The 23,406-nt window shown below is 42.4% G+C and overlaps 2 protein-coding genes across 2 annotated transcripts; both read right to left on the bottom strand.

Moving 5' to 3' along the window:
* Positions 1–5,588: 5,588 nt before the first annotated feature.
* On the bottom strand, positions 5,589–9,063 carry LOC106747891 (UDP-glucuronosyltransferase 3A2-like). Its single transcript, XM_014625889.1, has 6 exons — positions 9,022–9,063; positions 8,191–8,675; positions 7,707–8,077; positions 7,363–7,582; positions 6,113–6,332; positions 5,589–5,953 (listed from the first exon to the last, which is right to left on the bottom strand). Exons 2-6 carry the CDS (start codon positions 8,672–8,674, stop codon positions 5,653–5,655), a joined length of 1,596 nt encoding a protein of 531 aa, XP_014481375.1. The 5' UTR covers position 8,675; positions 9,022–9,063; the 3' UTR covers positions 5,589–5,652.
* Positions 9,064–21,184: 12,121 nt separating this feature from the next.
* LOC106747890 lies at positions 21,185–22,138 on the bottom strand. Its single transcript, XM_014625888.1, has one exon. It carries the CDS (start codon positions 22,136–22,138, stop codon positions 21,185–21,187), a length of 954 nt encoding a protein of 317 aa, XP_014481374.1.
* Between the last annotated feature and the right edge of the window lie 1,268 nt (positions 22,139–23,406).

The raw sequence follows: 23,406 nt of genomic DNA, 5'->3' as shown, positions 1-23,406 counted from the left end.
AGGAGCTTGTGTGACTCAACTTCTTAACCTCCTCGCTGATCATGTTCTCCTAATACCAAACTTCGATAGCCTCCGGATGCTGCGAAATTTTCACCGAATCGTATCAGGAGAATATAACGAGCGAGGAGCTTGCGTGATTCAAATCCTTAAGCTGCTCGCTGATCATGTTCTCCTAATACCAAGCTCCGATAGGTTCCGGATGCTTCGAAATTTTCACAGAATCGTATCAGGAGAATATAACGAGCGAGGAGTTTGCGTGACTCAAATCCTTAAGTTGCTCTCTGATTATGTTCTCCTAATACCAAAGTCCGATAGCCCCCGGATGCTGCAAAATTTTCACAGAATCGTATCAGGAGAATATAACGAGCGAGGAGCTTGCGTGATTCAAATCCTTAAGCTGCTCGCTGATCATGTTCTCCTAATACCAAGCTCCGATAGGTTCCGGATGCTTCGAAATTTTCACAGAATCGTATCAGAAGAATATAACGAACGAGGAGCTTGCGTGACTCAAATCCTTAAGCTCCTCGCTGATCATGTTCTCCTAATATCAAACCAAACTCCTATAGGTATCGGATGCTGCGAAATTTTCACCGAATCGTATCAGGAAAATATAACGAGCGAGGAGCTTGCGTGACTCAAATCCTTAAGCTGCTGGATGATTATGTTCTCCTAATATCAAACTCCGATAGCCTCCGGATGCTGCGAAATTTTCACAGAATCGTATCAGGAGAATATAACGAGCTAGGAGCTTGCGTGACTCAAATCCTTAAGCTCCTTGCTGATCATGTTCTCCTAATACCAAACCAAACTCCGATAGGTTCCGGACGCTGCGAAATTTTCACAGAATCGTATCAGAAGAATATAATGAGCGAGGATCTTGCGTAACTCAACTCCTTAACCTCGTCGCTGATCATGTTCTCCTAATACCAAACCATACTCCGATAGGTTCCGGACGCTGCGAAATTTTCACAGAATCGTAAGAGCAGACATCTATAACACCGTTTATGGTGATTGTGATGGCGTGTGCAAATTTTTTCCAACTTGAAATAAACATTTTAAAAAAAACCGTGAAAAATTTGTGATTTTTTCGCACCAACAGCCTATAACTTTTCCGGCTTTCGATTTGGGTAAAATTTCTCAACGGCATTCGAAAGAGGAGGTCAAAATCTAGAAGAAATGATATTTGATAAATTTTCATATGATTTTTTCGTTAAAAGATATAAGGTTGAATGTTTAAAAAAAATTTGTGTTACGTGGAAGCAAAAGGGTTAAACCGCACTTCCTGATTTTTCGCATCTATGCCGCGCGTCGCGTGTCGTCACGATGACGTGTCGCGAAAGTTTGATTAATATACGTATAGCAACGAGTATAACCGGAACAAGGCGCGTGTCGCGAGATGTTGCTTTCGTTAGCGCGCGGCCCCGGGAATTGCATTATCGCCGGTGTGGCGCGCGGCGCAACATTGATGACAAATACAATAAACGTCTGCATCGACAATAACAGCGGCATCGCTCCGCGTGTCTACGGCGAATTGAACGGGCAAGCGGCCGGGCGAACATTATTCTCGCGCAATGCGTCGAGAATTTCGTCGAGGATGCGCTGGTAAAACTCCGGTTTTGCCGTCGTACTACGACGCCTCGCGGTTGAAAAAGCCGAGCTACCGGTGGCTCTCGACGGCGTGGTGAAGCATCGGACAAAATTGCATACGGGCACGGGTAATAAACGAGATTTCAGCCGGTTGAATGCGAATAAACGAAGCGCGCCGCGATGGTGTACCGAGGCGCGCGCGCGACGGAAAAATTGTCCGGAAAATTGACGCCCGCCGTTGCCGGTCGAGCGCGTCGCGCGCCGAGCCACGGTGTCGTTTTCAGCTTTCCCACGGTGTGTGCGGGAGGCGAGGCGAACTTTCCAATTCAATTTCCAGATGGCTCGCACAAAGGCTTATTTATGAAATGTTCGCCAAGAGCGGAAGCGAGCGGCCGGCGGGACGCGCTCAAGACGGAAAGCGAGAACTTCCTCTTAGAGCTATCTCCCGCTCCGTTACTAGTGCCGATAACGCGACCGATCTCTGCCGTTGGAAGATATCGAAATAATTGAAAAACTTTCAATAGACTTCAATGTTATTTACGGCGGGCCACGTGCACCACGTTTTTCGGCCGTCAGGGCTGCTCTCTCATTTTCGCACCACCGACCGACTGAAAATTCACAGGCCGCGTCGAAATCACCGCGACGGCGGGCGTGTTAATTCGCGCGCCATCCACCATTGACGTTTTCCTCGCCCGGAGCCGTACAGAACCCGCGCGAGCGGAATCGAGAATAGTGCCCGGTGAAATCTGGCCGATATTAAATTTCGTACTTCGCGCCCCGATTCGGCTGATTAACCCGGAATTTTTTTCTTAACCGATCATTCGCGAGCCGCCGGAGGGGGGCTGATCGATAGCGCTTGATTAGCCGGGCCAAGTTTCGCCGGCGAGGCGGAAACTTGGTGCGCCGCAGCGTGTGCGCGACTACGTTACAACCGCGATGAATGCCATAGTAAACGGTGCTGGGCTGTGTGCACTTGTGTGTACGTGCTCGCGATTCGCATAGGGTTTCACACGGAGCACTTGAAATGGCCGTAGATATGTATTCCGCCCGATGGCAAAGGGGTCTCTCCTAATTGTTGCTGCAATGTTCATAGAATACGTGTGGGCCTCGCTCGGCGGCGTTTGGCCCTGTGTACGTGCGCGATGTTAGCATCGTATACATTATCGCGCTATACGTTCCTTGGGGCGAATATACGTGTTAATGGATCCTTGCACTCTGAATTAGGTCCATCTGCCAAATGGACGTGCGCGCGGAGGCCGGGCAGGGCAAAGGGAGCCTCATTAACCGGATATTCGGAACGCATCGGTCATGTTAACAATAACATCTGACACTTAGCGCCGTTTCCGAAACTAATTCAATTTTCAATTTCTACGCCGGCCGCGCGATCCTACCGGGAGGATGGATCGTTCACGCGTACCTCCGCGCACCTCCAAATGACGTTCCCGTTATCCGCTATATTATAGAATAATAATTAACTGCGTTTCTGTTAACGGTGTTGCTCGATAATACGAAGCTCTGTAGTCGCGTGTCTTGTAGCTATAATGTCGCGTACGCGTCTCTGTTATCCGCTCGGTATATTCATGTCTCTCGTCTGGCGACCAATCTCGTTGCAGTGCGTATATTTGGACATTAACGTGCGATTCGAAAGTATCAGGCTGTGTGTGTACGACAAGTAATTCCGTATTTTTCGGGTAAAATGAAAGGATTGTATTTTTAGGTCGTTACAAATTTATGAGACAATGTATGCGACAGACGATGGATCAAAACAGCGCCCACAATGTTTTGTAGAAATGTAATAATGTAAAAATACAGAGAAGATTTTATTTTATCTTGGAAAACTTGGAATTACCTGTTACAATCCAATACAATCGTACAAAATAATCTCGTAGTCGATTTTTTCTATCTCATTTCCTATTCCTCTTTCAATTTAGGGGAACTTGAGGTAAGACGAGGACATTAAGAGAAAGATTTAATTAAAACGAAACAATCTTAATCGAGATACTTATTTTTTTTCTAAATCAACATTAACTAAACTTTGATGCTATGTAACCAAATTGAGAGCAAAACATCAAAAATAGGAAACCTATTTTTTTTTAATGCTGACTATCTTGCTTCACAATTCGAAGTAAAACGGGGTAGCATCGAGGATAAGACAACATTGAAGGCAAGATGATTTCTGTCCCTGTTGACATAAATCACAAATAAATCTTACTACATTTTTCCTTAATGTCAAATCTTGCACAAGATTCGCATGTTCAATACTGATAAATTTGACGAACCACTCAGTCTCCTTCCCTCCCTCCCTTTCTTTCCACCTTCCCTCTCCCCTTCTCTCTCTCTCTCTCTCTCTCTCTTTCTCTCCCATATGTCCAAGTCAAAGTCTGTAATTATATTTATAAATATATTTATTTCTATTCTAGTAGGAATTTGCTACTAGCAAACTATTCACTCAGTACCGATTTATACTAGTACTAGATTCAAATACTGATTCAATACTAGAACGATATAAATGATATAAATAGGCCAATACTGGGTCAGGACCAAATATCAGCATCGAAAATCAGTAAAACAAATAATCGCTTCCCCCGGTTATTAGAACAGTACCGACTTTCAATAATGATTATTATTACTGAATAATTGTTAATATCTCATGGATGGGACAGTCGAAAACTATGGCCGGGATGTTGTTTGTTTATATTTATAGATGACCACTTTTAATTTCATACGAGAGAGAAAATGTTGGAACGACGTAGACATGGCTGGCATCGAACTCGGATTTTTGGCTTGCCAAGGCAACTATTCTTACCAATGGTCTATTTAGACTTCATATTAGTAACATCTTCTGTTTTCCTATTTGAGACATTGGTGTAACATAAATTAACGACACTTCAGCAGTATCCAATATTTATTGTAATCTTTTTCATATCTGAATTATATTATAAATATTGTGTGTTGTCTAAACAGTACCAGCTAATATTGAAACATGCTTTTGAGTACCGGCTCAGTATGGACATAATACAACTATCCAGCACTGATTCTGAGTAGGAGGCCAATATCGATAATACCGCTTTTTTAATATTGAACCCGTACTGGGCCAGTATCAAAATATAACGTCCATTTTTCGATACCGGCATAGTACGAGCATGGTAAAAGTAGCCAGTATCGATTCTGGGTATAAGGCTAATACCGATTATACTGTTTGTTTTTTTTTCTTTTTAATACTGAACCGATACCAAAGTTTTAATATTGTGCCAGTATTCTGTACTGGCTGATTGTATACGATTCCTACATGAGTACATAGCGTTTTTCCACCTTATCCCGCGGCTCTCCGAGTTCCCTTATCTCTATTTATTTATCTACTTATATATCTATTTCCTCCTGTTTTCTACGTCTTCTAATATTATAAATACACACGAATAAATGCATATAATAGGCCTCGAGACGTAATTTCATTCCACAAAACTCATTCCACTCAAATGGCAATTTTATATTTGCTCTGCTTCTATTCCGAAATTTGCTCTCTCTCACTTTCTTTGTCCTGCTTTTCTGTTTTTCGTATAAACGAGTACTGTAAAATCCATCGTAAAATTCACAGCCGAGTGGCTCGAGAGATGAAAAGGCTCTTTTCACTTCCGCGACCATTTTGCGACAATTTGATATAGTATTTGGCAAAATGACATTTACGCACTTCTTTCTCTTTTCCTAAGCACGGTAATATTATCGTTAAATCGAATTACGCTCGAGCCAACGTAATAACTAGAGTAATGGAGAGATAATATGTGTGTGAAATGCTATGTCAAGATTTTAGCTCAATTAATGGACTTCAACGACATCACTTGATAACGTTGCGCGAAGGTGACTTTACATTATTGTCGACTTTTAGGTTAAATTTTAGAGAATAAAATAAAATTGTTTTCTCAATGCAATAGTAATCGATAAGACCGTTCATATTTTATACTTAACTTTTCAAAAAAACCGGAAAATACAAGAACACGCAACAACGATAGATAAGATGAACGCAACAACAATTTGTCGATTCTTTTCCACTAATTTGCAAAAAATGTTTCACATCAATTTCATTTTTTTCTTTGCGAACGATATTCTGTCGTGATACTTGTACAATAATCTCGACACTTGCATCAAGACGCCTAAGAGAGCGCAGAGAGACAGAAACGATGCTATCGCTAGGAACACGATGATATCGAAATCAAATTGCCTATACCATGCGGTATCGACTCCGTTGAAACGCAGATGGGGCGCACCATTGTGACGCATTACGTACTCTATCCACCATATGACGTTCTCCAAACTATCGTAAGGCTTGTCCTTTGTGAGGGCACGTAGCGCCAACATCTTATCTTTGTATCTGCAAACAGAATGCCAAATACACGTTAGTTGCGGCACACGGTTTACATCACGATCGTGACTCTCCATCCGCACGAAGAGAAGCGCGATTACTGCGGAAGATCATCATACAGGCAGCGGAATAACGTGCGGGTTGGGGAGGGGAAAGAGGATATATTACCTCTTATCGCTGGCGATTTCTAACACGGTGTCGCGCAGTTCCGACGTCGTAAGTTCTATTATATCCAAATGTTTGGCGACACCCAGCGAGACCATTTTTATAACTTGATACACCTGATCGAAAACAAATGGTATTCCTATGAGCGGCACAGCGTAGTGAACCGCTTCTTCGGTGCTCTGTAATCCGCCTTGATAAATGAAGACTTTAATGTTCGGATGAGCTACGAAGATAAGTAAAAACATAATTAATAATCCCGGTAGTTAGATATAAAATATCGTCTTATAGGGGAAAGTGCCCGAATTCCGGATGGTTTCTTAATTCCGGGTAGGTGCTTTTCTTGAATCTTAAGCGCTGCACTCTGCAACTGACTCATGTAACTAGTGGGGAAAGCTATGGCTAACAATTATTTTCAGCCGGTTCGCGGTACGTGCATCACGCCGGTTTTGAAATTGTGATTTCGTTCGTGATGAAAAGAAACATTCTTCGGAATTTCCTGCGCAAATCCATTATGTAGTTAAGATAAGAGATATCTAAAGTAATGTTTATGTCAAAAGTTAGTTTAAAGCACACTGCTTTTATGCGTTATTTAAAAAATACTCCACTGCTGTTCAGAGTTAGATTATGTTGGCTAACACAGAGACACGCATTCCGCATTCCGGATAACAGGAAGTTGCTCAATATTTTTTTCTTTATTAAATTTATCAGTGTTCTTTTTTATCAAATTTATTTAATTGCATTCTGTTTTATTTCACGTTCATTACATTACTTTTCATCACGTTTCATACGTTTCTTTTATTTCTCTTATTTCAAAAAAAAGAAAATGTAATGTGGAAAAATAACAAGGTTGAAGGAAAATATTTCTTTTTACAAAAAAATATTTTCCTTCAACCTTGTAATTTTTCCACGGTACATTTTTTTTAGGAGAAATAAAATTGTATTAAAAATTGATTTTATTTCCTATTCATTTTCTATATTTATAGACAGTCGGAAATTAGAAATCCACCATACCCGGAATTAGGAACCTTTAGAAACGAACATATAATTTTATAACTCCTCTACATAAAAAGTTATTGTAAATTGCAAAAGGACATAACAAAGTAACAGTATAAGGAGTGTGAAATGTATTTTGTCAAAATTTTTAACGGCCCCATTCGGTCAGAATTTAAACAATTACAAATGGCAAACCCAATAATAGGGCACTTTCCCCATCGTGCTCGCGCTTGTTTCTATTGCTCCGCTTGCGTACTTACCCAATACTCCTTGTTGTGGGATCCACTTTGAGATAAAAACGTTAGGCGGCGTCTCGAGGTTGTCGTCCTCGAATTTCCACAGCACCCTGTACGGCAAGCTGGCGAAGGCATTGGTAAATGTTTGCAGCATTCCCTTCGGCAATAAATTGCTCTTCACGTTTGTTCCCAAGCTCATGTAAACGAAACCGTTCGTTGCGCCGTCCAAGAAATTCTTCAGATCCTGCGGATCGAACGAAAGCTTTCACAGATGGCTGTTTTCTTTCCTCGTGTTCTTACGGCGTTTTGAAACTGTGCGAAAATGAAAGATTAATCATAGGGGAACTTCGTCGCGTCACTGCACGTACTTTTGATAACACCGGCGGTGACTTCATGATGTGCAGACCACTGAAGTGAACGACATTCGGGATCTCGGGTCTCGCGTACGCGAGCAATGGCTCTTGATCGATCAGGATGAGGCTCATGTTCTTCGCAAGGTCGACGATATGCGGTATATCCTTGCCGAAATATTTCTCGGCGATCTCCTGTTGCTTGTTCGCGAAATTATTGAACCACGAATATATGTTCCACCAAGTCTTGACGAAATTTATCAGTCGCCTCCAAAACGGCAAGTGCAGCCCCGTGAGGTTCTCGATCTCCCAGTTGGAGGGATGCGACGGCATCACAGGGCTGCCGAGATTGAAGCGATGGCAGTTTTGCAGATCCATGGACATGATACCTGCGGTTCGAATATTCGTTCGTTCGTTTTTCGCGACGATAATATCCGCGATAGTCGGCCACCCTTAACGTTCTCCCCAATCTCCGGTGATAACGATCTTTGATCCGTCTTACCTATTAATGGGACGTTGAATCTGTGCGCCAACATGTAGATCGCGGGAGTCATGATCATCTCCGCTATTACCGCGTCGAATTGCGCGCCGGTCCCGTTCGCATAATGCTTGACGAGATCGGGATGACTAAGAACATCCTCCGCGATATCGTGACCCAGTCTCAGCAATCTCGTCTTCAGGCCGCCTAGCTGCGTGAGGTTCCAACGGATCTGACTGAAGTCGGTGTCGTCGATCTTCTCGTATTCGAAGCCAAAATCTATCTCCGTGTAGTTGGCCAACGTAGGATCGTTTAGGATGTTGGGAGTCAATACTACTATCTCATGTCCCCGTTTATGCAAAGCGAGACACAGTGCCCGAAATACTATCTGATGACTATAGGACGGAGCCGGGGTAATGATCAATAGCCTCTTGCTGTGTGCCAGGTCGCTCATAATCAGGAACCATAGGGCGACGATGATCGGCGGGATACCGGTGATCAGTTTCATTCTATAATAGAAGAAAACCGTCACGCATATTGAATTCTTCGCTACTTTGCGTGACTTTGATCGATATGTGTCAATTCAGCTTGATAAATTAATCTCGCCGTCAGAGAAATCAATCGTGAAATCTACATAAAATAGCAAATTTCCTATAAACAATTCTCATAAACAATGCATATTTAATCTTGATATACGCGAATAGATGCGAAATGCAATTATAATTAATAAGTATCGATTTGCGGTTACTAACTTTCCTCGGGTCAAAGTTATTTTCTGCATGCAAAATATGTGGATTCTGTTGCTGTTCCATAAAATTAAGTATAATTATTCCAACTCGTTTTATGTATACTTACTTATTGATATTAACACAGAAAGGGGAAATATAATATTTTCCGCAGCGTTGATCGATTTCAAAATTCACAAAATAAAATATAAGTCTAGGAAAATTGGTGAATTAATCTCATCGTGATATGATCGTTGAAATTTAGAAACAACAATCGTTAACGCAGTCTCAACCGAAGAGACACGCTCAGACTGAACCTCGCAAAACCGAACAGGTGACATTTGTAGGCCTCACCAAGGTGGGAGTTTTGCAGATGTATTTCTCCGTTTGCATTCGTAGTAATTTATGATCCTGTCCCGATCTTATCGGAATCGAGCAAAGTCAATGGATATAGCAATCGGAATATAATTACGTAGCCAACTCATGATTCTGTAGAATAAAAATCTTTAAAACATGAAAACTCACTGCATAAAAACTGATTAACAAGGAAATCGTGAATCGGCTGAAATTAATACACGTTAGAACTTTCAAGGTGAAGAATGATACATTTCGACTTCGACTGCATTATCGCACGTATAGGATTCATTATATAATTATGTAGCGTTTATGCAGATTAACACATAAATACTGGATGTTCATCGTAACGATCCGATTATTGAACCGGACTACCTTAAGACGAAAATCTTTTACAATTAACTTTTACTACCGGAAATGTACAAAAAAGTTATAAGATAAATATTCATCTGTTTCATACCAGCTACAATTTTCAATAAAAAAAACATTGCATTGCAAACATTTAATTGCAATAAAAAATTAGCAAAATTTATTTTTCATAAAATGTCAGTCACCTTGCATTTTGTAAATGGCATCATGCAATTATTTTTTCAAAATATCGTTGAGGACTTTAAAGCAAATTTAATGCATTATCGGGAATATCACTTTTATTGATATTTAATATCAAATTTGCAGCATTATATTAAATACTTATAATACTTATAAGATTTGACTGAAAATGTAAATATAAACACTAAAGGTTGCTTGGGAACTACATTTGCGTTGCAAATATATATCTATCATAAGTGATTATTGGTATTCTTCGAATCTTTTTTCGAAGTGGATATGGATCGTTATTTCAATAACAAAAATGAATTGTTAAAATAATGCTATAAATTTAATATTAAACATAATAAAATATATTAGTGAAAGTGACATTCCAGATAATGTGTTGAATTTGTCTTAAAATCCTTTATATTATAAAATTACGAAAATTATTATGGAAAACTTGCATGGTGCTATTTAAAAAATTCATGGCGACCTTGGTTTCTTATGAGAAAAATGTCTATCAAATTTTTATTGCAAATCATATCTTGTATGAAACAGAAGAATATTTACTTTTCAAATTATTTTAAACTGTCGAAAGCGTTTCACAGATCGTGTGGATACGTTAAACAACTCATTTCCGGCGATAAAAGTTAATTGTGAAACATTATCATCTTAAAATAATTCAGTTTAGTAACAATTATTTTACCGTAAAGTCATTTGCAGAATAACAAGTTGTTAAACAGCAGAATATAATTTTTCGATTAGTATTTGGAAAGACGGCGAGAAAATACAATGCTTCCAAGAAACATGGATTGGTTTATGAAAGATTTTCGCTAAAAATGCCGCCTGACCAGCTTTGCCCATGAACTTTAGCAAGGTCGTATATAATGATATGCGGTTTGTAAGTTCATCCACGTATAATTTTAAGCAAATCTGAATCGTAAAACCGGTCGCTGTAATAAAAAAAAACGCGCCGAAATTAAATATCAAGGTCGCCTGACGACGTTGTGTCGGGCCATAAACATAGCCTTGATGGCGCAATCGTGTTTATGTACTTTTTCAACGTTGCCACAAGATCAACGAGTGTTCAGAACCGTCATCCATAAAATGAAAAGTGTAATGCGGGAATTGCGAGAACTCGAGAACACGGTATATTGGAAACGATCGTGGCAAATGTGTTTCCACAAGTTCGATCAGAAATAAATACAGGTTAACACGATCGAATTCCACCCGAGAGAGTTGCGGCGGGTGCAGCAACAGAGCAATAGCAAGATGCTCGCTGCAGGAAACAGCGACCGATATCTACACGCATGATTACAACGGCGGAAGAAGCAATGCCGGAAGTCTCAAGCCAAACTATTTCAGCTCGGCAAACAATTCTCGATATTAGTGGAATCGCTTGGACCAATGTGCGGATGTGTGTACAGTGCGCAAACGCGTAGGTTCCGAGTACATAGCCGTGTGTGTTGCGTTGGGGATTGAAATTATGCAGATTAAGCACGTTCACACCGTGTCCGAGAGCCTGGACGAACGTTAACTCCAACTGTACGTATAGGTCAATAGAGGAAACCGTTTATCTTTCCGTACGATCGCCGGCGAGAACGCAATTAGTTAATCAAAAACTTACATGCAGCGTTGAGAAAAAGACTCGCAATATATTGTGATTAATGTTCGCATTAATAATTCACAACAATCACACGGAACGTCGAGAGCTTCGCTGATTAAAAATTGCTAATTATAAAAAGTTTATCTTTGTCAATCTACACACAGTAAAAAATGTTATGTTAAATTTAACATATTTCGCATTTCCAAACCGACCCACATAGATTTTTGTGTTATTTGTGAATTGTGAATTTGTTGAAAAGTAACAAAAAAAGAATAAAGCAAAAATTAACATAAAATTAATATCCGTAATATGTGAATTGACATTAAAGTATAAAATGTGTTATTTTAACATTTAAATATCGACTCAATACAAAATATTGAAATAACGTAAACACGATATTTTAAATTAACACACATTAAAAATTTGACACGAAAGTTTTAGTCTTAGTTTAAGAAAGGACCGATTTTAGCACAAATACAACATATTTTTTTACTGTGCATAAAAACAGAATGCTCGTTGTGAACGACAATGATTAATAAAATTACACAGATGCGATCATCGCAGACTTCTCGAATGAATCTTCATTGAGCGCAATTTCAAAATATGTGCAAAAAAAAATAAAAATATATATACACACACACGGCGGTGAAAAGGGGATTGCGGTCTTATCGTCAAATCGGCCGCTGGCAGACGCTCGTTCTTAGTCGATACACGCGCACACCGCACGCAAGCACGTGTATTAAATGCGTTTCTAGTGTACGTCGAATCAAAATCAAATCAAGCTTGGTACGTGATCGGATGGCTGCGAAGCCAAAGAGAGACGAGAGAATCCTCCCGACTGAGACGACGACGAAGGTTCCCTTAACTCACCTCGCAGTTTCTCAACTGTAATTCCGACTCGATAGTTGCCACGGTATTACGGGACTGTGCGCGGCTCCCTAACTCCATTAATCATTACGGCTCCGAGATCGGCACGAGATCGTTTTTGAGAGGTCCGAACAGTCTCTACTCGAATCCTAATCCGTCTTGGCAATGCCCTATACATTTCTTGGCCTCTGACGAGATGGCGCGTCGATATGGCCCGTCGTGAGAACACGCCGACGTGGAAATAGATATGGGATTCAGCTGATGGTCGAATTTGCAAACCTGATCTGTCGCGATGTATGTCATACTGTAATATATTTCATACGTTAAAAAAGGCTGTATGTCTATGGCTGGAAGAAAGGAGCGTTTAAAGTATATAACTGTGGCATTACGCAAGAAACAGGTCTGACTAGTAAATTACACACCGGCGTAAGAAATAACACCCCACTTCCCACCTTCATCGTCACTTATCCACTGTTTTTTTCTAATTAAACGTATCTAACTTTACATAAATAAAAGCTTGCGGCGGCACTGTTCGCCTTCAGGATTGAATTATGCAATCATTCAATACACGATAGCTGGTATTCACCTCAACAAATTGATATGGATCTCGACGAAGACGGACTGGTAGCGATCTCGTCGCATGGACATACATCGAGCAAGAAACGAATGTCAGTACAAGGATAACACATGTATGCAATTTTCACGAGTTTCTAAGAGATAAAATTATATTGTGAACATTTCGCATTACGACAACGCATGTCGTTGATAAGACTGGAAATGTCGGCTTTATCGCCGTATTGTGAACGTGTTTAAAAACATTCACCACTTCGGAAGTGTCTTACGTAAATTGTCAAGTTCGAGGCATAATTTTCAAAGCAAACACTGTCCTTACAAATAATTACCAATAATGCGAATTAATACAAAATTACGAATTAATGCAAAGACGTGAATTAAAATTGTCACAGAAAAAAGACATTTTTAAATTATTCTCCCTTCAATAACAATAATTCAATCTGCTGCCGCGTACATTGACAACCGAAAAACTGTCAATGCCAGAATAGTGCTTGCGGGCACAATTTTCGAGTGAAAACAGGCCCCTTCTCATTATTTTACGAATAACATGCAATTCTATATTTGACTTGTAATACGTATTTTTTATGCGATCCGTGATAACAAATTTTATGTACGGTTTGCTATCGCTGCGGAAAATTTATGAATGTCGCGTGATCCGCAAACTTCGTGCCTCCCTGGGCGCATTATTATCATCGCTCGTGAAGCTTTAAAGGCAGCTTTGACCTATTTAAGCGTGCGTGCGCCCAGCATAATGTGTCATAATGGATGACCCGACGACTCCCAAATTGTTTTACAAATGAGTTAACTCAGCCAGCGATAGATCATCTCGGACCGGCAATTCGATTAGCATTCTCCGACACATCGGTCTCCTTGTATACATCATGCGGTTCAATTTGGCCGCTCGTTTGCGTTTTATTGCGTTAGCAGTTCACCGGTGGGAAATAGTTCGGACGGGCGATCTCCCAAACTCTTGACCGCGTTCCTCCGTCCGCAGACCGCCCGACGGAGGCTCTTAGACGCGAAAGTGCGTTTCCGTCTCTTTCCGCTTCTGAATTTCGGCTCCGGTACACTCGCAACTCCGGGCAATCGTAATTTCGCAGGGCAGAGCCAGCCAGCCAGGGAGAGTTTAGCTTTCGTTCCAGAGCCGGAGAGCTTAGAAGTCAAATATCGGGAATTTCATTTGCGCCCCGCTATGTATTATTCAATCGGAACTCAAAGGAATCTCCAGGCGGGCGAGCGCGAGGAGGGTAAGCCGCCGTTGAGAACTCATCAATCACTGTTCTCGGCTGTCACAGACTATTCCAATAAGCCCGACTGTCGGGATTAGTACTTGTGAAATCGATGTATGTCATCGGAGCAGGCGAAAACTTTGTTCCAGACTGCCGGGAAGGGATGGGGGGGACCACCGTACTTTATTATCACTATGAATCTCTTCTTGATAACTCACCCCCTACCATTCCCCGTATAACGATAAGCAACGCGAGAGAAAATAATGTACGCGATAACGATCCCCGGCGAGCTATGAAAAAAGTTCGATTCGCGTTTAGATAAATTGAGCGCCATTGCATCAATTAAGACGTGCAGGATTCCCCACGAGTCGGCCCTGCAACCTGCTGCAAGACGCAAAACGTCGGACTTATTGCGCAAACGGCTCACAAAGCGATGCGATACTGTGGCAAAGTACGTTAATGCGTCACTGACGAGCCAAATCGGGTAACGTCAGTGTCTCTCTCTCTCTCTCTCTCTCTCTTCACGTATTTTTGGACCACCGATGTTGTTTTGCGCGGTTCTTTTGCGAGACAGACGGGGCGGTCTTTGCCGAATGTCACGCTATCCACGTAAACTTCCACTTCGGTATGCGACTCCTTGATCCGCTTGAAAACGAGCTCGCCGTTTTTGCCGACGTGCCGATCAAAGGGAGTCGCGCACACTCGTCCCCATCCGAGACATCTCGCGATTCGCGCGGTATATATGCGACGGAAGAGAACACACGTGCACCTTTTGAGCTGAGCTAAGCACATCAGACTTCAGATTAATACCCGTGGGAATCTGTCAATTTAAATTCGAGCGGCGTGCATCCGATCTTCCGTAAAATATATCACCTGCCGGCGACACTTCGCATGCAGCGCCTCGATATCGAGTGACGCGCTCAGCGAGCCGAGGGAAGCGTCGAGTCATCGCGCGCCTCGCATCCTAATTAACGCGATCGTTATTCTTTTAATACGTGATGACGCCGTACGTCAGCCGTATATTTTCCCCTGTCACAGGGCAGAGTTCGGATTGGTGACAGTCTCTCGTCCGACGTGTTGCGCTCTCGCGCGAACCTCGCTGACAGCGTCGTTCGCTCGCGCGGTCGCGATAATCAAGCAGGATCCCGCGAAGTCGTACGAAAATGACTGGCATTCCTTCGCGTGAGCCTGTAACCCTCGGCAGGAATTCCACGGTCGAACTCACCTACTGGCGGCAGTAAATGCGGAACAATCGATAGCCGCAATCGCGCGCGAGATAGCAGCTCTCCAACGCGAGCTTTCCGCCGATACTCTGGTCGCGGCGGCCCGCTCGCGAGCCAGCTTCACTCGAAGATCTTGAGAACGCGCCGGCAGAGATCCGGCTTGCGGATCACGTAAGCCCAGAACTCGATCACAACGACGAGTCGGCCCGCATTCCGGGCGCCTCGCAAACCCGACGGACCTGTCGGGAGCCCAAGGACAGGAGCCGGCGTTCACCGCGGCGCCTGCGATGCAATTGTCCTGTCTCTCGGCGATTATCGTGATGCCCGCGCTCACCTGGTCGTGCAACAGCCTCAGCAACGACGCCGCCGGTTCTCGTCCGGATAAACCGGATAAACCGAGTCGTACTTGAAGCACGCGTCCTTCGTGAAAGTCATCATTCGCTCGTAGCCCGCTGGGAAGGCTAGTCGCGTCTTCTAAAGCGGCCGATTCTGCGTACGAATATACTGTCCCATTATTATCAGACGCACTCTGATTTTTTAATATCGTACATTTTTTAAATATTATAAAGCGCTGATTAACACCGAGAATTCTCCCAATCGAGTAAACACAAAATTAGTAGCTTTCTTCTCCTCCTAACCTGTATTCTACAGGGTGTCGCAAAAAAATGTTACTACATTTTGATTGTTTATAAAGTGTTTATTAAATATCATACAATTTGCTTTCGACGCAGCTAATAAAGCTAATAAAGTGTGGTAACATTTTCTTGTGCTCTATTAACATGACTTGTGTCAATACTTGTGTCGACTTGAACTAACTCAACTCTAAAAGACAACAAAAAGTTCACAATTAGGTCCAGGCATTGATATTTTTACCTTAATTTCATTGAGAAGAATCCGAATAAGACCGAAACGTTTGAATCTCTTATGCTTACTCAGCAATAAATGCTTCTTCCTACATTTTTATTGATTATTATTAATGATACTAAAAGACATGTGCTTTTGCTTCTATCGGCCAACGGTTAATTATTTCATTGTAATTGTATCATTTAAAGATTGCACGAACATCACGATTGTTAAATTTCGTACATCACTTTCTCTTCAAGCGAGCTTGAAACGTCCAATTTACCGCTACTTGCTTTCGCGACTCGATGCGCTAACAACATTCTCGATTTCCGAGTATGCTGAGACCCGATCCGTATTCCGTGCACATTGTGCGAGTCAATGTCGATAAAATCGATGTCATACTTTCACCACCGTGATCTTTCTAATCCTAAAAAAAATATTTACGCTTTTATATAAATCTCCGTTGAAATATGCAACACATCTCCGAACATCTCGAAATGCATTTCGCGGAAAAATTGCATCACATTGACGCTGGTCACTTTCGGATTCATGAAAATTTGCGCGTTGGGAAATATTATAGTACACACATGACAGGAAAACAGCTTACCTTATCTTTTGATCCTTTCCATGCAGCTAATAATAATCCGTGATTAATAATAACCACGCGCGAATATTTAATAGAGATTATCGCTTGAGCATCGTATAGAATACACAGACCAGCATGATGGCTTTAATAAATGAAGTTATACTTTCTGAAGCACATAATAGGTGCTCGCCATTAACATGACTTGTCTCAATTGTGTCGACTTGAACTAACTCAACTCTAATGTGCTAAATGGAAGGCATTCATAATGAAGCAGAAATTCATGCGTAAAATGTACGTTCAGATTTTATTATAATATGTTTCAATTTTAATTATATAATTATATTTTAAATAATTTTAATTATATACTGTCATGCTTTATAAAAATATTAATTCACATTAGTGTTAATATATTTACACCAACGAAAGATTATTTATTGTCGTTAAATGAAAAAGTTATACATGTGTATATAATTTATACGTGTAGTACAGATATTCCTTTTCGGACGACATCGTGATAACTACTGTTTTCTGATGTTATGTCGGCAAGGTCGTCAACTATTATAGTGTCTCTTACAGGCTTAAAGTTGGCACTTTCAAATCACCATATAGAGCGAGAAAATCATTAAAATTTGAACTAAAGTTATAAGATGTTAAATATAAAGGCACCGAATTAATTTACACCCTTAATATGTGGAAAGCAGAAATAGCATCAGGAGTGGATTTGCGTTACTAAGTTGCGTTACTAAGTGGAAAACGCCCGATATATCTCTTACGGAGCTTTACGGAAAGCTCTGAAATCATATAACTTCATCTGCCAGGACTGTTATGCCGGTCCAACGGCGTCGATGAGCCGATCTGCGTACTTCTACATTATATTTCATGTTCTTTTCTATCATCTTCCAACGATCAGCGCATACTTCACGTCGTGTTTTCCGCGACGCGTTTTCCGGTAGATTTTGCGCCCACGGCTTCATCGATGATTCGAAGATGAACGAGCGAGAATAAACTACGGCGAGAAAATGATCAAACCGCCGAAATCAGCCGTTCTCTTGGAGGATCGCACGAGCGCGTCGAACGTGTGACAGTCAAATAAAAAGGAAGGAAAGCAAGATACGAGCCGTACGTCCGCTTTGGAAGGATTGGAGATTATCGGAAGATAAATTGCATTTCTTCTCGGAATAAGACATCGCGCGCCATCGAAGCGAGAGAGAAACGTCAGATCTACTTCTTTGACATAGATTATCCGGGAACTAAGGTTTGTTACGTACGTAGAACGCGCTGAGCTTCCACCAGCGAACTCCTGGAATTTTACAAAGCAGAGAGAGAAAGAGAAAGAACGAAATCACCCGAACTGAGCAATAATTTATGCAATTAAACTACTCGCGATTCCTCATTTCCCCGAGTCCTTGGCGCGGCAACTCGCGACGGACCGAAGATAGAATTTCAGCGCGATTAAGAGGCATTCCGGACGGTAAAACTTAACGCCGCGTTCCGCAGTTTCTGGAAGACCAGGTCGGACGATAACTCAAACACGGCTCTATTCATTCATGGCCGTTGTACGAAGTGATATGGGTGGCAGCCTGCAGAGCGCCGTCTGATTTATGTATTCGCGCCGCGTTCCACCGCTTCCGATGTACATGCACCTTCATATGCGCGTGTACATAAACGGGTACACACATATATATATAATACAACGCGTGCGTGCATACGTATGTACGTAGAGTACGTACACGCGCGGGAAACGGTGGGGCGCCCACTTGCTCACGAACAAGCGAGCGAGAGAGAGAGATAGAGAGTACACACGCGTATAAGGTGGTCGCGGCAGATACGTATGGGAGGGTGGTAGGTGCCGCGGCTTATTGTTGATGAATGCGGAGAACCCGAGCTCACTGAGCCACGAAGGGGATGCGGGCTTTATACGTATACCGTAGTCAGACGGCGGCAATGGTAGAGACCGATAGGTATACGTTACCGAAGTGGAAAGCCCCCGCCGGACCGATGGCGAGGCCGCAACACCGGGGAGAGATACGTAGCGAGAGATCCGTACGCATCAATTACGCGCCTTCGTTTTCATTTTGGCCGGCACTCCCGAAAGATCGCAATTTATCGGCGCAACAATGCGGGCATTATTAATATCCATTAATCGGCCGCCGGCCGAACGCGTTTCGAATCGCCGGTTACTCTTGCGTGGATAAAAATCGCGACGATCGGAGCGTCGCGTGATTATGGGTGTGCTTGTAAATAGGCTGACAACAGTAAAAGAAGTGATGTCGGTATCATGGAATATTATTGGGCTTCGTATCTTTCATTAGTAAATCAGCTGTTGGCGTCGAAGGCTGCATATGTATTATTACTGCTGGATATTTATTATTATTGTTGAAATAAGTAATTTTTATAATGACCGCACGGAGAAAACAGGTTTGGTTGAATTAACTTATGTATAATGAACAAGCGCGTTTTGATTGAGGAAAACAGAATTTCTGATTGTACGAGCCGAGTTCGGCTCGTAAGTACCAGAAATTCCGTTTCCTTCAATTCAGACTCCGGAATAGTCGCTGTGACTGTCCTAGTTTGACGTCTGAAGCGAGAAAACCCATGCCAAGATATTTTGCGTTATATCTGCGAATAAAAAGATATGTCCACAAAATGACGTTTGTGATCGATTCGGCACACTTGTAAAATTGGACGAACACTCTTCTTTTATTAAAGTTCTCTCTCATTCTTCTTTTATTCAATCAATAGTCGCAAATTTATTTGACATGGAACCTATTTTCCCAACCTCTTTTCTCATGATTTTGTCAATGTTAATTTTATGACTTATTGATAGTTCGAGTAAAAAAAAAAGTATTCGTTCAATTTTACAAGTTTGCTGAAACGATCACAAATATGTGGATACATCTTCTTATTTGAAAATATAACGCAAAATATTTTGACATGCGTTCTTTCGCTTCTGACATCATTAAACAAGGAGAGCGACTACTCCGGAGCCTTAAAACGCGCTTGGTTCGTTTGATGTCGGGTTAATTTAATCAAACTTTTTTCTGTGTGTGAGTAAATAAAATGAAGCAGATTTTTTTCTTGATACGAGCACATAAATCATTGTTTTTTATATTCAAGGTTTTATGAGAATAGCTTAAAGCATATTTTAAACTTAAAATTATTGACTTAATTCGGCTTATTTTTACCAAAATACTAATTTATAATTTGACTTCACTCTACACAAAATCACATCTATCTCTTTACTCACGCTTTATATTGTTTCGCGCTTTATATTGTTTCGATCATTTCAGTAACCAATTCCAACCGTCTCTTTTTTATTCGCTTGATTCGATCATATTGAATACAACAATTATTTTTAGCAACTATATGTCAACTGTTGATTTCTGATAGAAAATATAAAAGCGAAACACTAGTAATGCCACTAGTAAATTGTCACTTCTGCCAACTTTATCTCTTTTATTGGCGGTAGCCAAATCTATTTCGAAGCATATCCTATAATCGCGGTGAAAACAGAAAGTTGAATTGATCGCAAGATCGCGCTCGAGATCGTTGACCGTCGAGAAACACGAGAAATATTCGTGGGGTTAAAAATCGCGATACACCTAACGTGCTGTCGAGCTAAAGAGAAAAAAGGAGGTATAAAATTGGAATATCGAGGGAAAAAGATAGTTATAAGCTTCGCTAAATTCAATTTATTTGATATCTCGGTAAAAAGTCGGCGAGCAAGTATACAAACAAGGAGGTATAATTTGACCTTAATTTATATTTATACCTGGTTATAAACACATGAAATACGTGAAGTGTGGCATAAAATGCGAATGATTGTATGTGAGTGAGCGCACCCTAATCTAGATTCGTTTGAGCGTGTCTTCGATTTCTCTCTCGATTAACATCTACCGTACAGTCGGCGTCATATATGCTGTATCATCCCTTAGACAAAAAATGATATGATTTGCAGCCTTACATATAACCGATAAAATTTTGAACCGCAAAGGTAACTCTAATTATAACAATAGAATTATAACGGACGTAATAATAACAATTTTAACCTTTTGTATATATACTGAATAAAGAATTTGGTAATGCGTACTTAAAATCTGCCGATTAAATACTCGATTATTGCGACCGAATAATTTAGTTCCGCACGCTAAATTTATAATATACTACACAGTATGGTATATATAATATACTAATATAATATAATCGAATATTTGGTCGGCAAATATTTACCAAATTCTAGTACTTATTATCAAATTCTATTTCCAACGTATCTGCAAAACCGAAGATCATGTAATTCCCAATAGAGGGAACGATACACGAGGCCGACTGTGCGATCGCGAATCTCACGCGAACGTCACGTGTGAACGTCCGGCTGTCGTCGTTGAAAGCGAACTTCCAGCCCTCTGCGCGCGCTAAGCCGGCCGATGCTTTATGAATCCGTCCAAGTTCCCGCGGAATCCATCGTAGCGTTGACCTTGGGCTTCTCAGCTGGCCCTCGTCCCCTCTGACTTCCGCCGTTTATTGGTTTTCGCCTTGACCACCCTGGACTCATAGCTCCCCGCTTTCCCGTACATCCCCTCGGCTGCGTATTTCTCGTCGTATCGACCGTGCTCCTCGAAATGTCCACCCCGACGGTCGTTGTCGTAGAAGTCCGCGTCCTTCTTGCTCTCGTCCCTGTGATAAACGTTGCGATATCCGCCGGCGTTACGGACCCCCTCGCGGCTATCCCCGCTCTCGTAGACCGTGACATCCTTCTTCCCCTCGATCTCATCCGCACGCTTCCCGGCGCGGTTCTCGTTTTCGGAATAGCCCTCACCCTTACCGGAGGATTCGACGCGCTCGCTCCTCTCGCTCTCCCTCTTCGTGTCACCCGTGGCAGACAGCTCGGAGGCGACGCGCCTGTCGCTGCCTCGATCGTCTCTCATGACCTCACGCTCGGACGCCGCGTGATACGCGTCGCGATCCCTCTCGAATCCGTCGGGCTTACCGGGATTCTCGTCGTCGGTCGGCGACGTCGCGCTCCTACGGCTACCCGATCGGTCGGTTTGCGGTTTCACGAGCACGAGTTCCATGTGGCTAACTCCGGGCGGCTTCACACCCTTATAACCAGGCGGCAGCATCTCCGCCTCGGGCTCGATGATCAAAGGCAACAGGACCGGCTCGCTCTTTGCCCTCGCTGTAATAGCCCTCATTGTTGACGGTACCTCCCCCTCCTCCTCGTCTTCCTCCAACTCCTCCAGGCTGTCGTCAGCGTTCCCGGACGATTTGCTCGCGGATATCCTCCCGAATCCGTAGCCGGCGGCCGTCGAATCGAACGACCTCGGATGCCCGATGTACATCTCGTTAGCCTCCTCTCTCAGCGGACGCGCGGAAACGTTCAACAACAGAGCCCAGGTGACGCACCACCACGCGTTGAACCATCCCCCGCGAATCTTCATTTCCTTCTCGGCCCGGCCAGCCCTGATGATAGCCCGATCTGCCTCGCGCGTGTACCCGGGGTAAAGTGTCTCGACGGCGGAGGGCGGGAGGTTTCCGAAGTGACACTCGAGTCAATCGCGCGTGCAATCGCGCTGACATGCACTGTAATGACCGCGGGATAATACCAGCTCTTTTATATCGCGCGACCGCCGCTCGACCGGAGACACCGCCGGCTCTCTCGCCCAGGAGTCGCCGAGTGCATCTGGAAGGACGACTTGCGAGATGTTTCGAGAAACCCGCGCGGCGATTTCACACGGCCCCGACGTCTCCAGCGTAGCGTGGCGACTCAAGGTCCCGCGAGATCGACGATGCAGAGCAAAACTCGCGTGTCGCGAATTCGATTTTGGGACGGATACTTCCAAGAGAAAAGTTTTCACCACCCGTTTCCTAAGATCCGTAGAAAGGATTTCTGTCGAGTGACCGTGAGGAGTATTTCAATCGCGGAGCACGACGTGTACCGCCTCGAATGCCCCGGGTTGAAATTTTAGTTTTATATTAGGTCTTCATTTTAGTTCTTCATTAAGTCCCGTCAAAGGTCTTCTATCGTGCTCCTTTGACGCTATAAATGGGAAATTATTTCCGTTTTCTTTACTTGAAGACTTAATGTAGAAATTTCATGTTAAAATTTCTCCCCGGGATGTCTAAATTCTCTTAGTAGCATCAAAGGAACGCCATATTTATATTTATAGTCGGACTTTGTATATAAAGCCTCCTTAAATTCATCTTCAGATGCTTCGTAGTCGATGAACTGAATCGTATAGTATCTGAAAAAATTGAAAAAACAATGATGAGATATTGTTGCTAAAAGTTCAAATCGTCGATAATGACGATTCCCGTTGCGATATGATTCACCAGGTGTACGCCATCGTATCATTTAACACGTTCCGTGCCACGACAATTTTTGAAGATTTTCCATTCAGGCCGCGTGGGGCGTATACGACCCACACTTTAAAGATTTAAAAAAGTCGTAAACGCTGTATACGTGATGTGAAGTTGTCTATATTTGACTCTACAATAAATTTTTGAAGAATTCTTTGTTTTTCAATGAGAATTGCAAATGGCCTGAACGGAAAGTGCAGCGGTGGTCGTATACGCCCCACATGGCACGGAACGTGTTAAGGTAGATGCTCCGAATATATTTTTCAAGGAAAACGGCTGGTCGGAAAATTCTGATTTTGGGTTTTTCGAGTACTTTGGGTCTCAATTACTCTAAAATAGCATCTTGATC

Source organism: Dinoponera quadriceps, unplaced genomic scaffold, assembly GCF_001313825.1.
Source record: "Dinoponera quadriceps isolate SergipeBrazil2010 unplaced genomic scaffold, ASM131382v1 scaffold2551, whole genome shotgun sequence".
NCBI lineage: Eukaryota > Metazoa > Arthropoda > Insecta > Hymenoptera > Formicidae > Dinoponera > Dinoponera quadriceps.
Note: the sequence above shows the minus strand (reverse complement) of the source record. Positions and strands in the feature narration are given on the sequence as shown.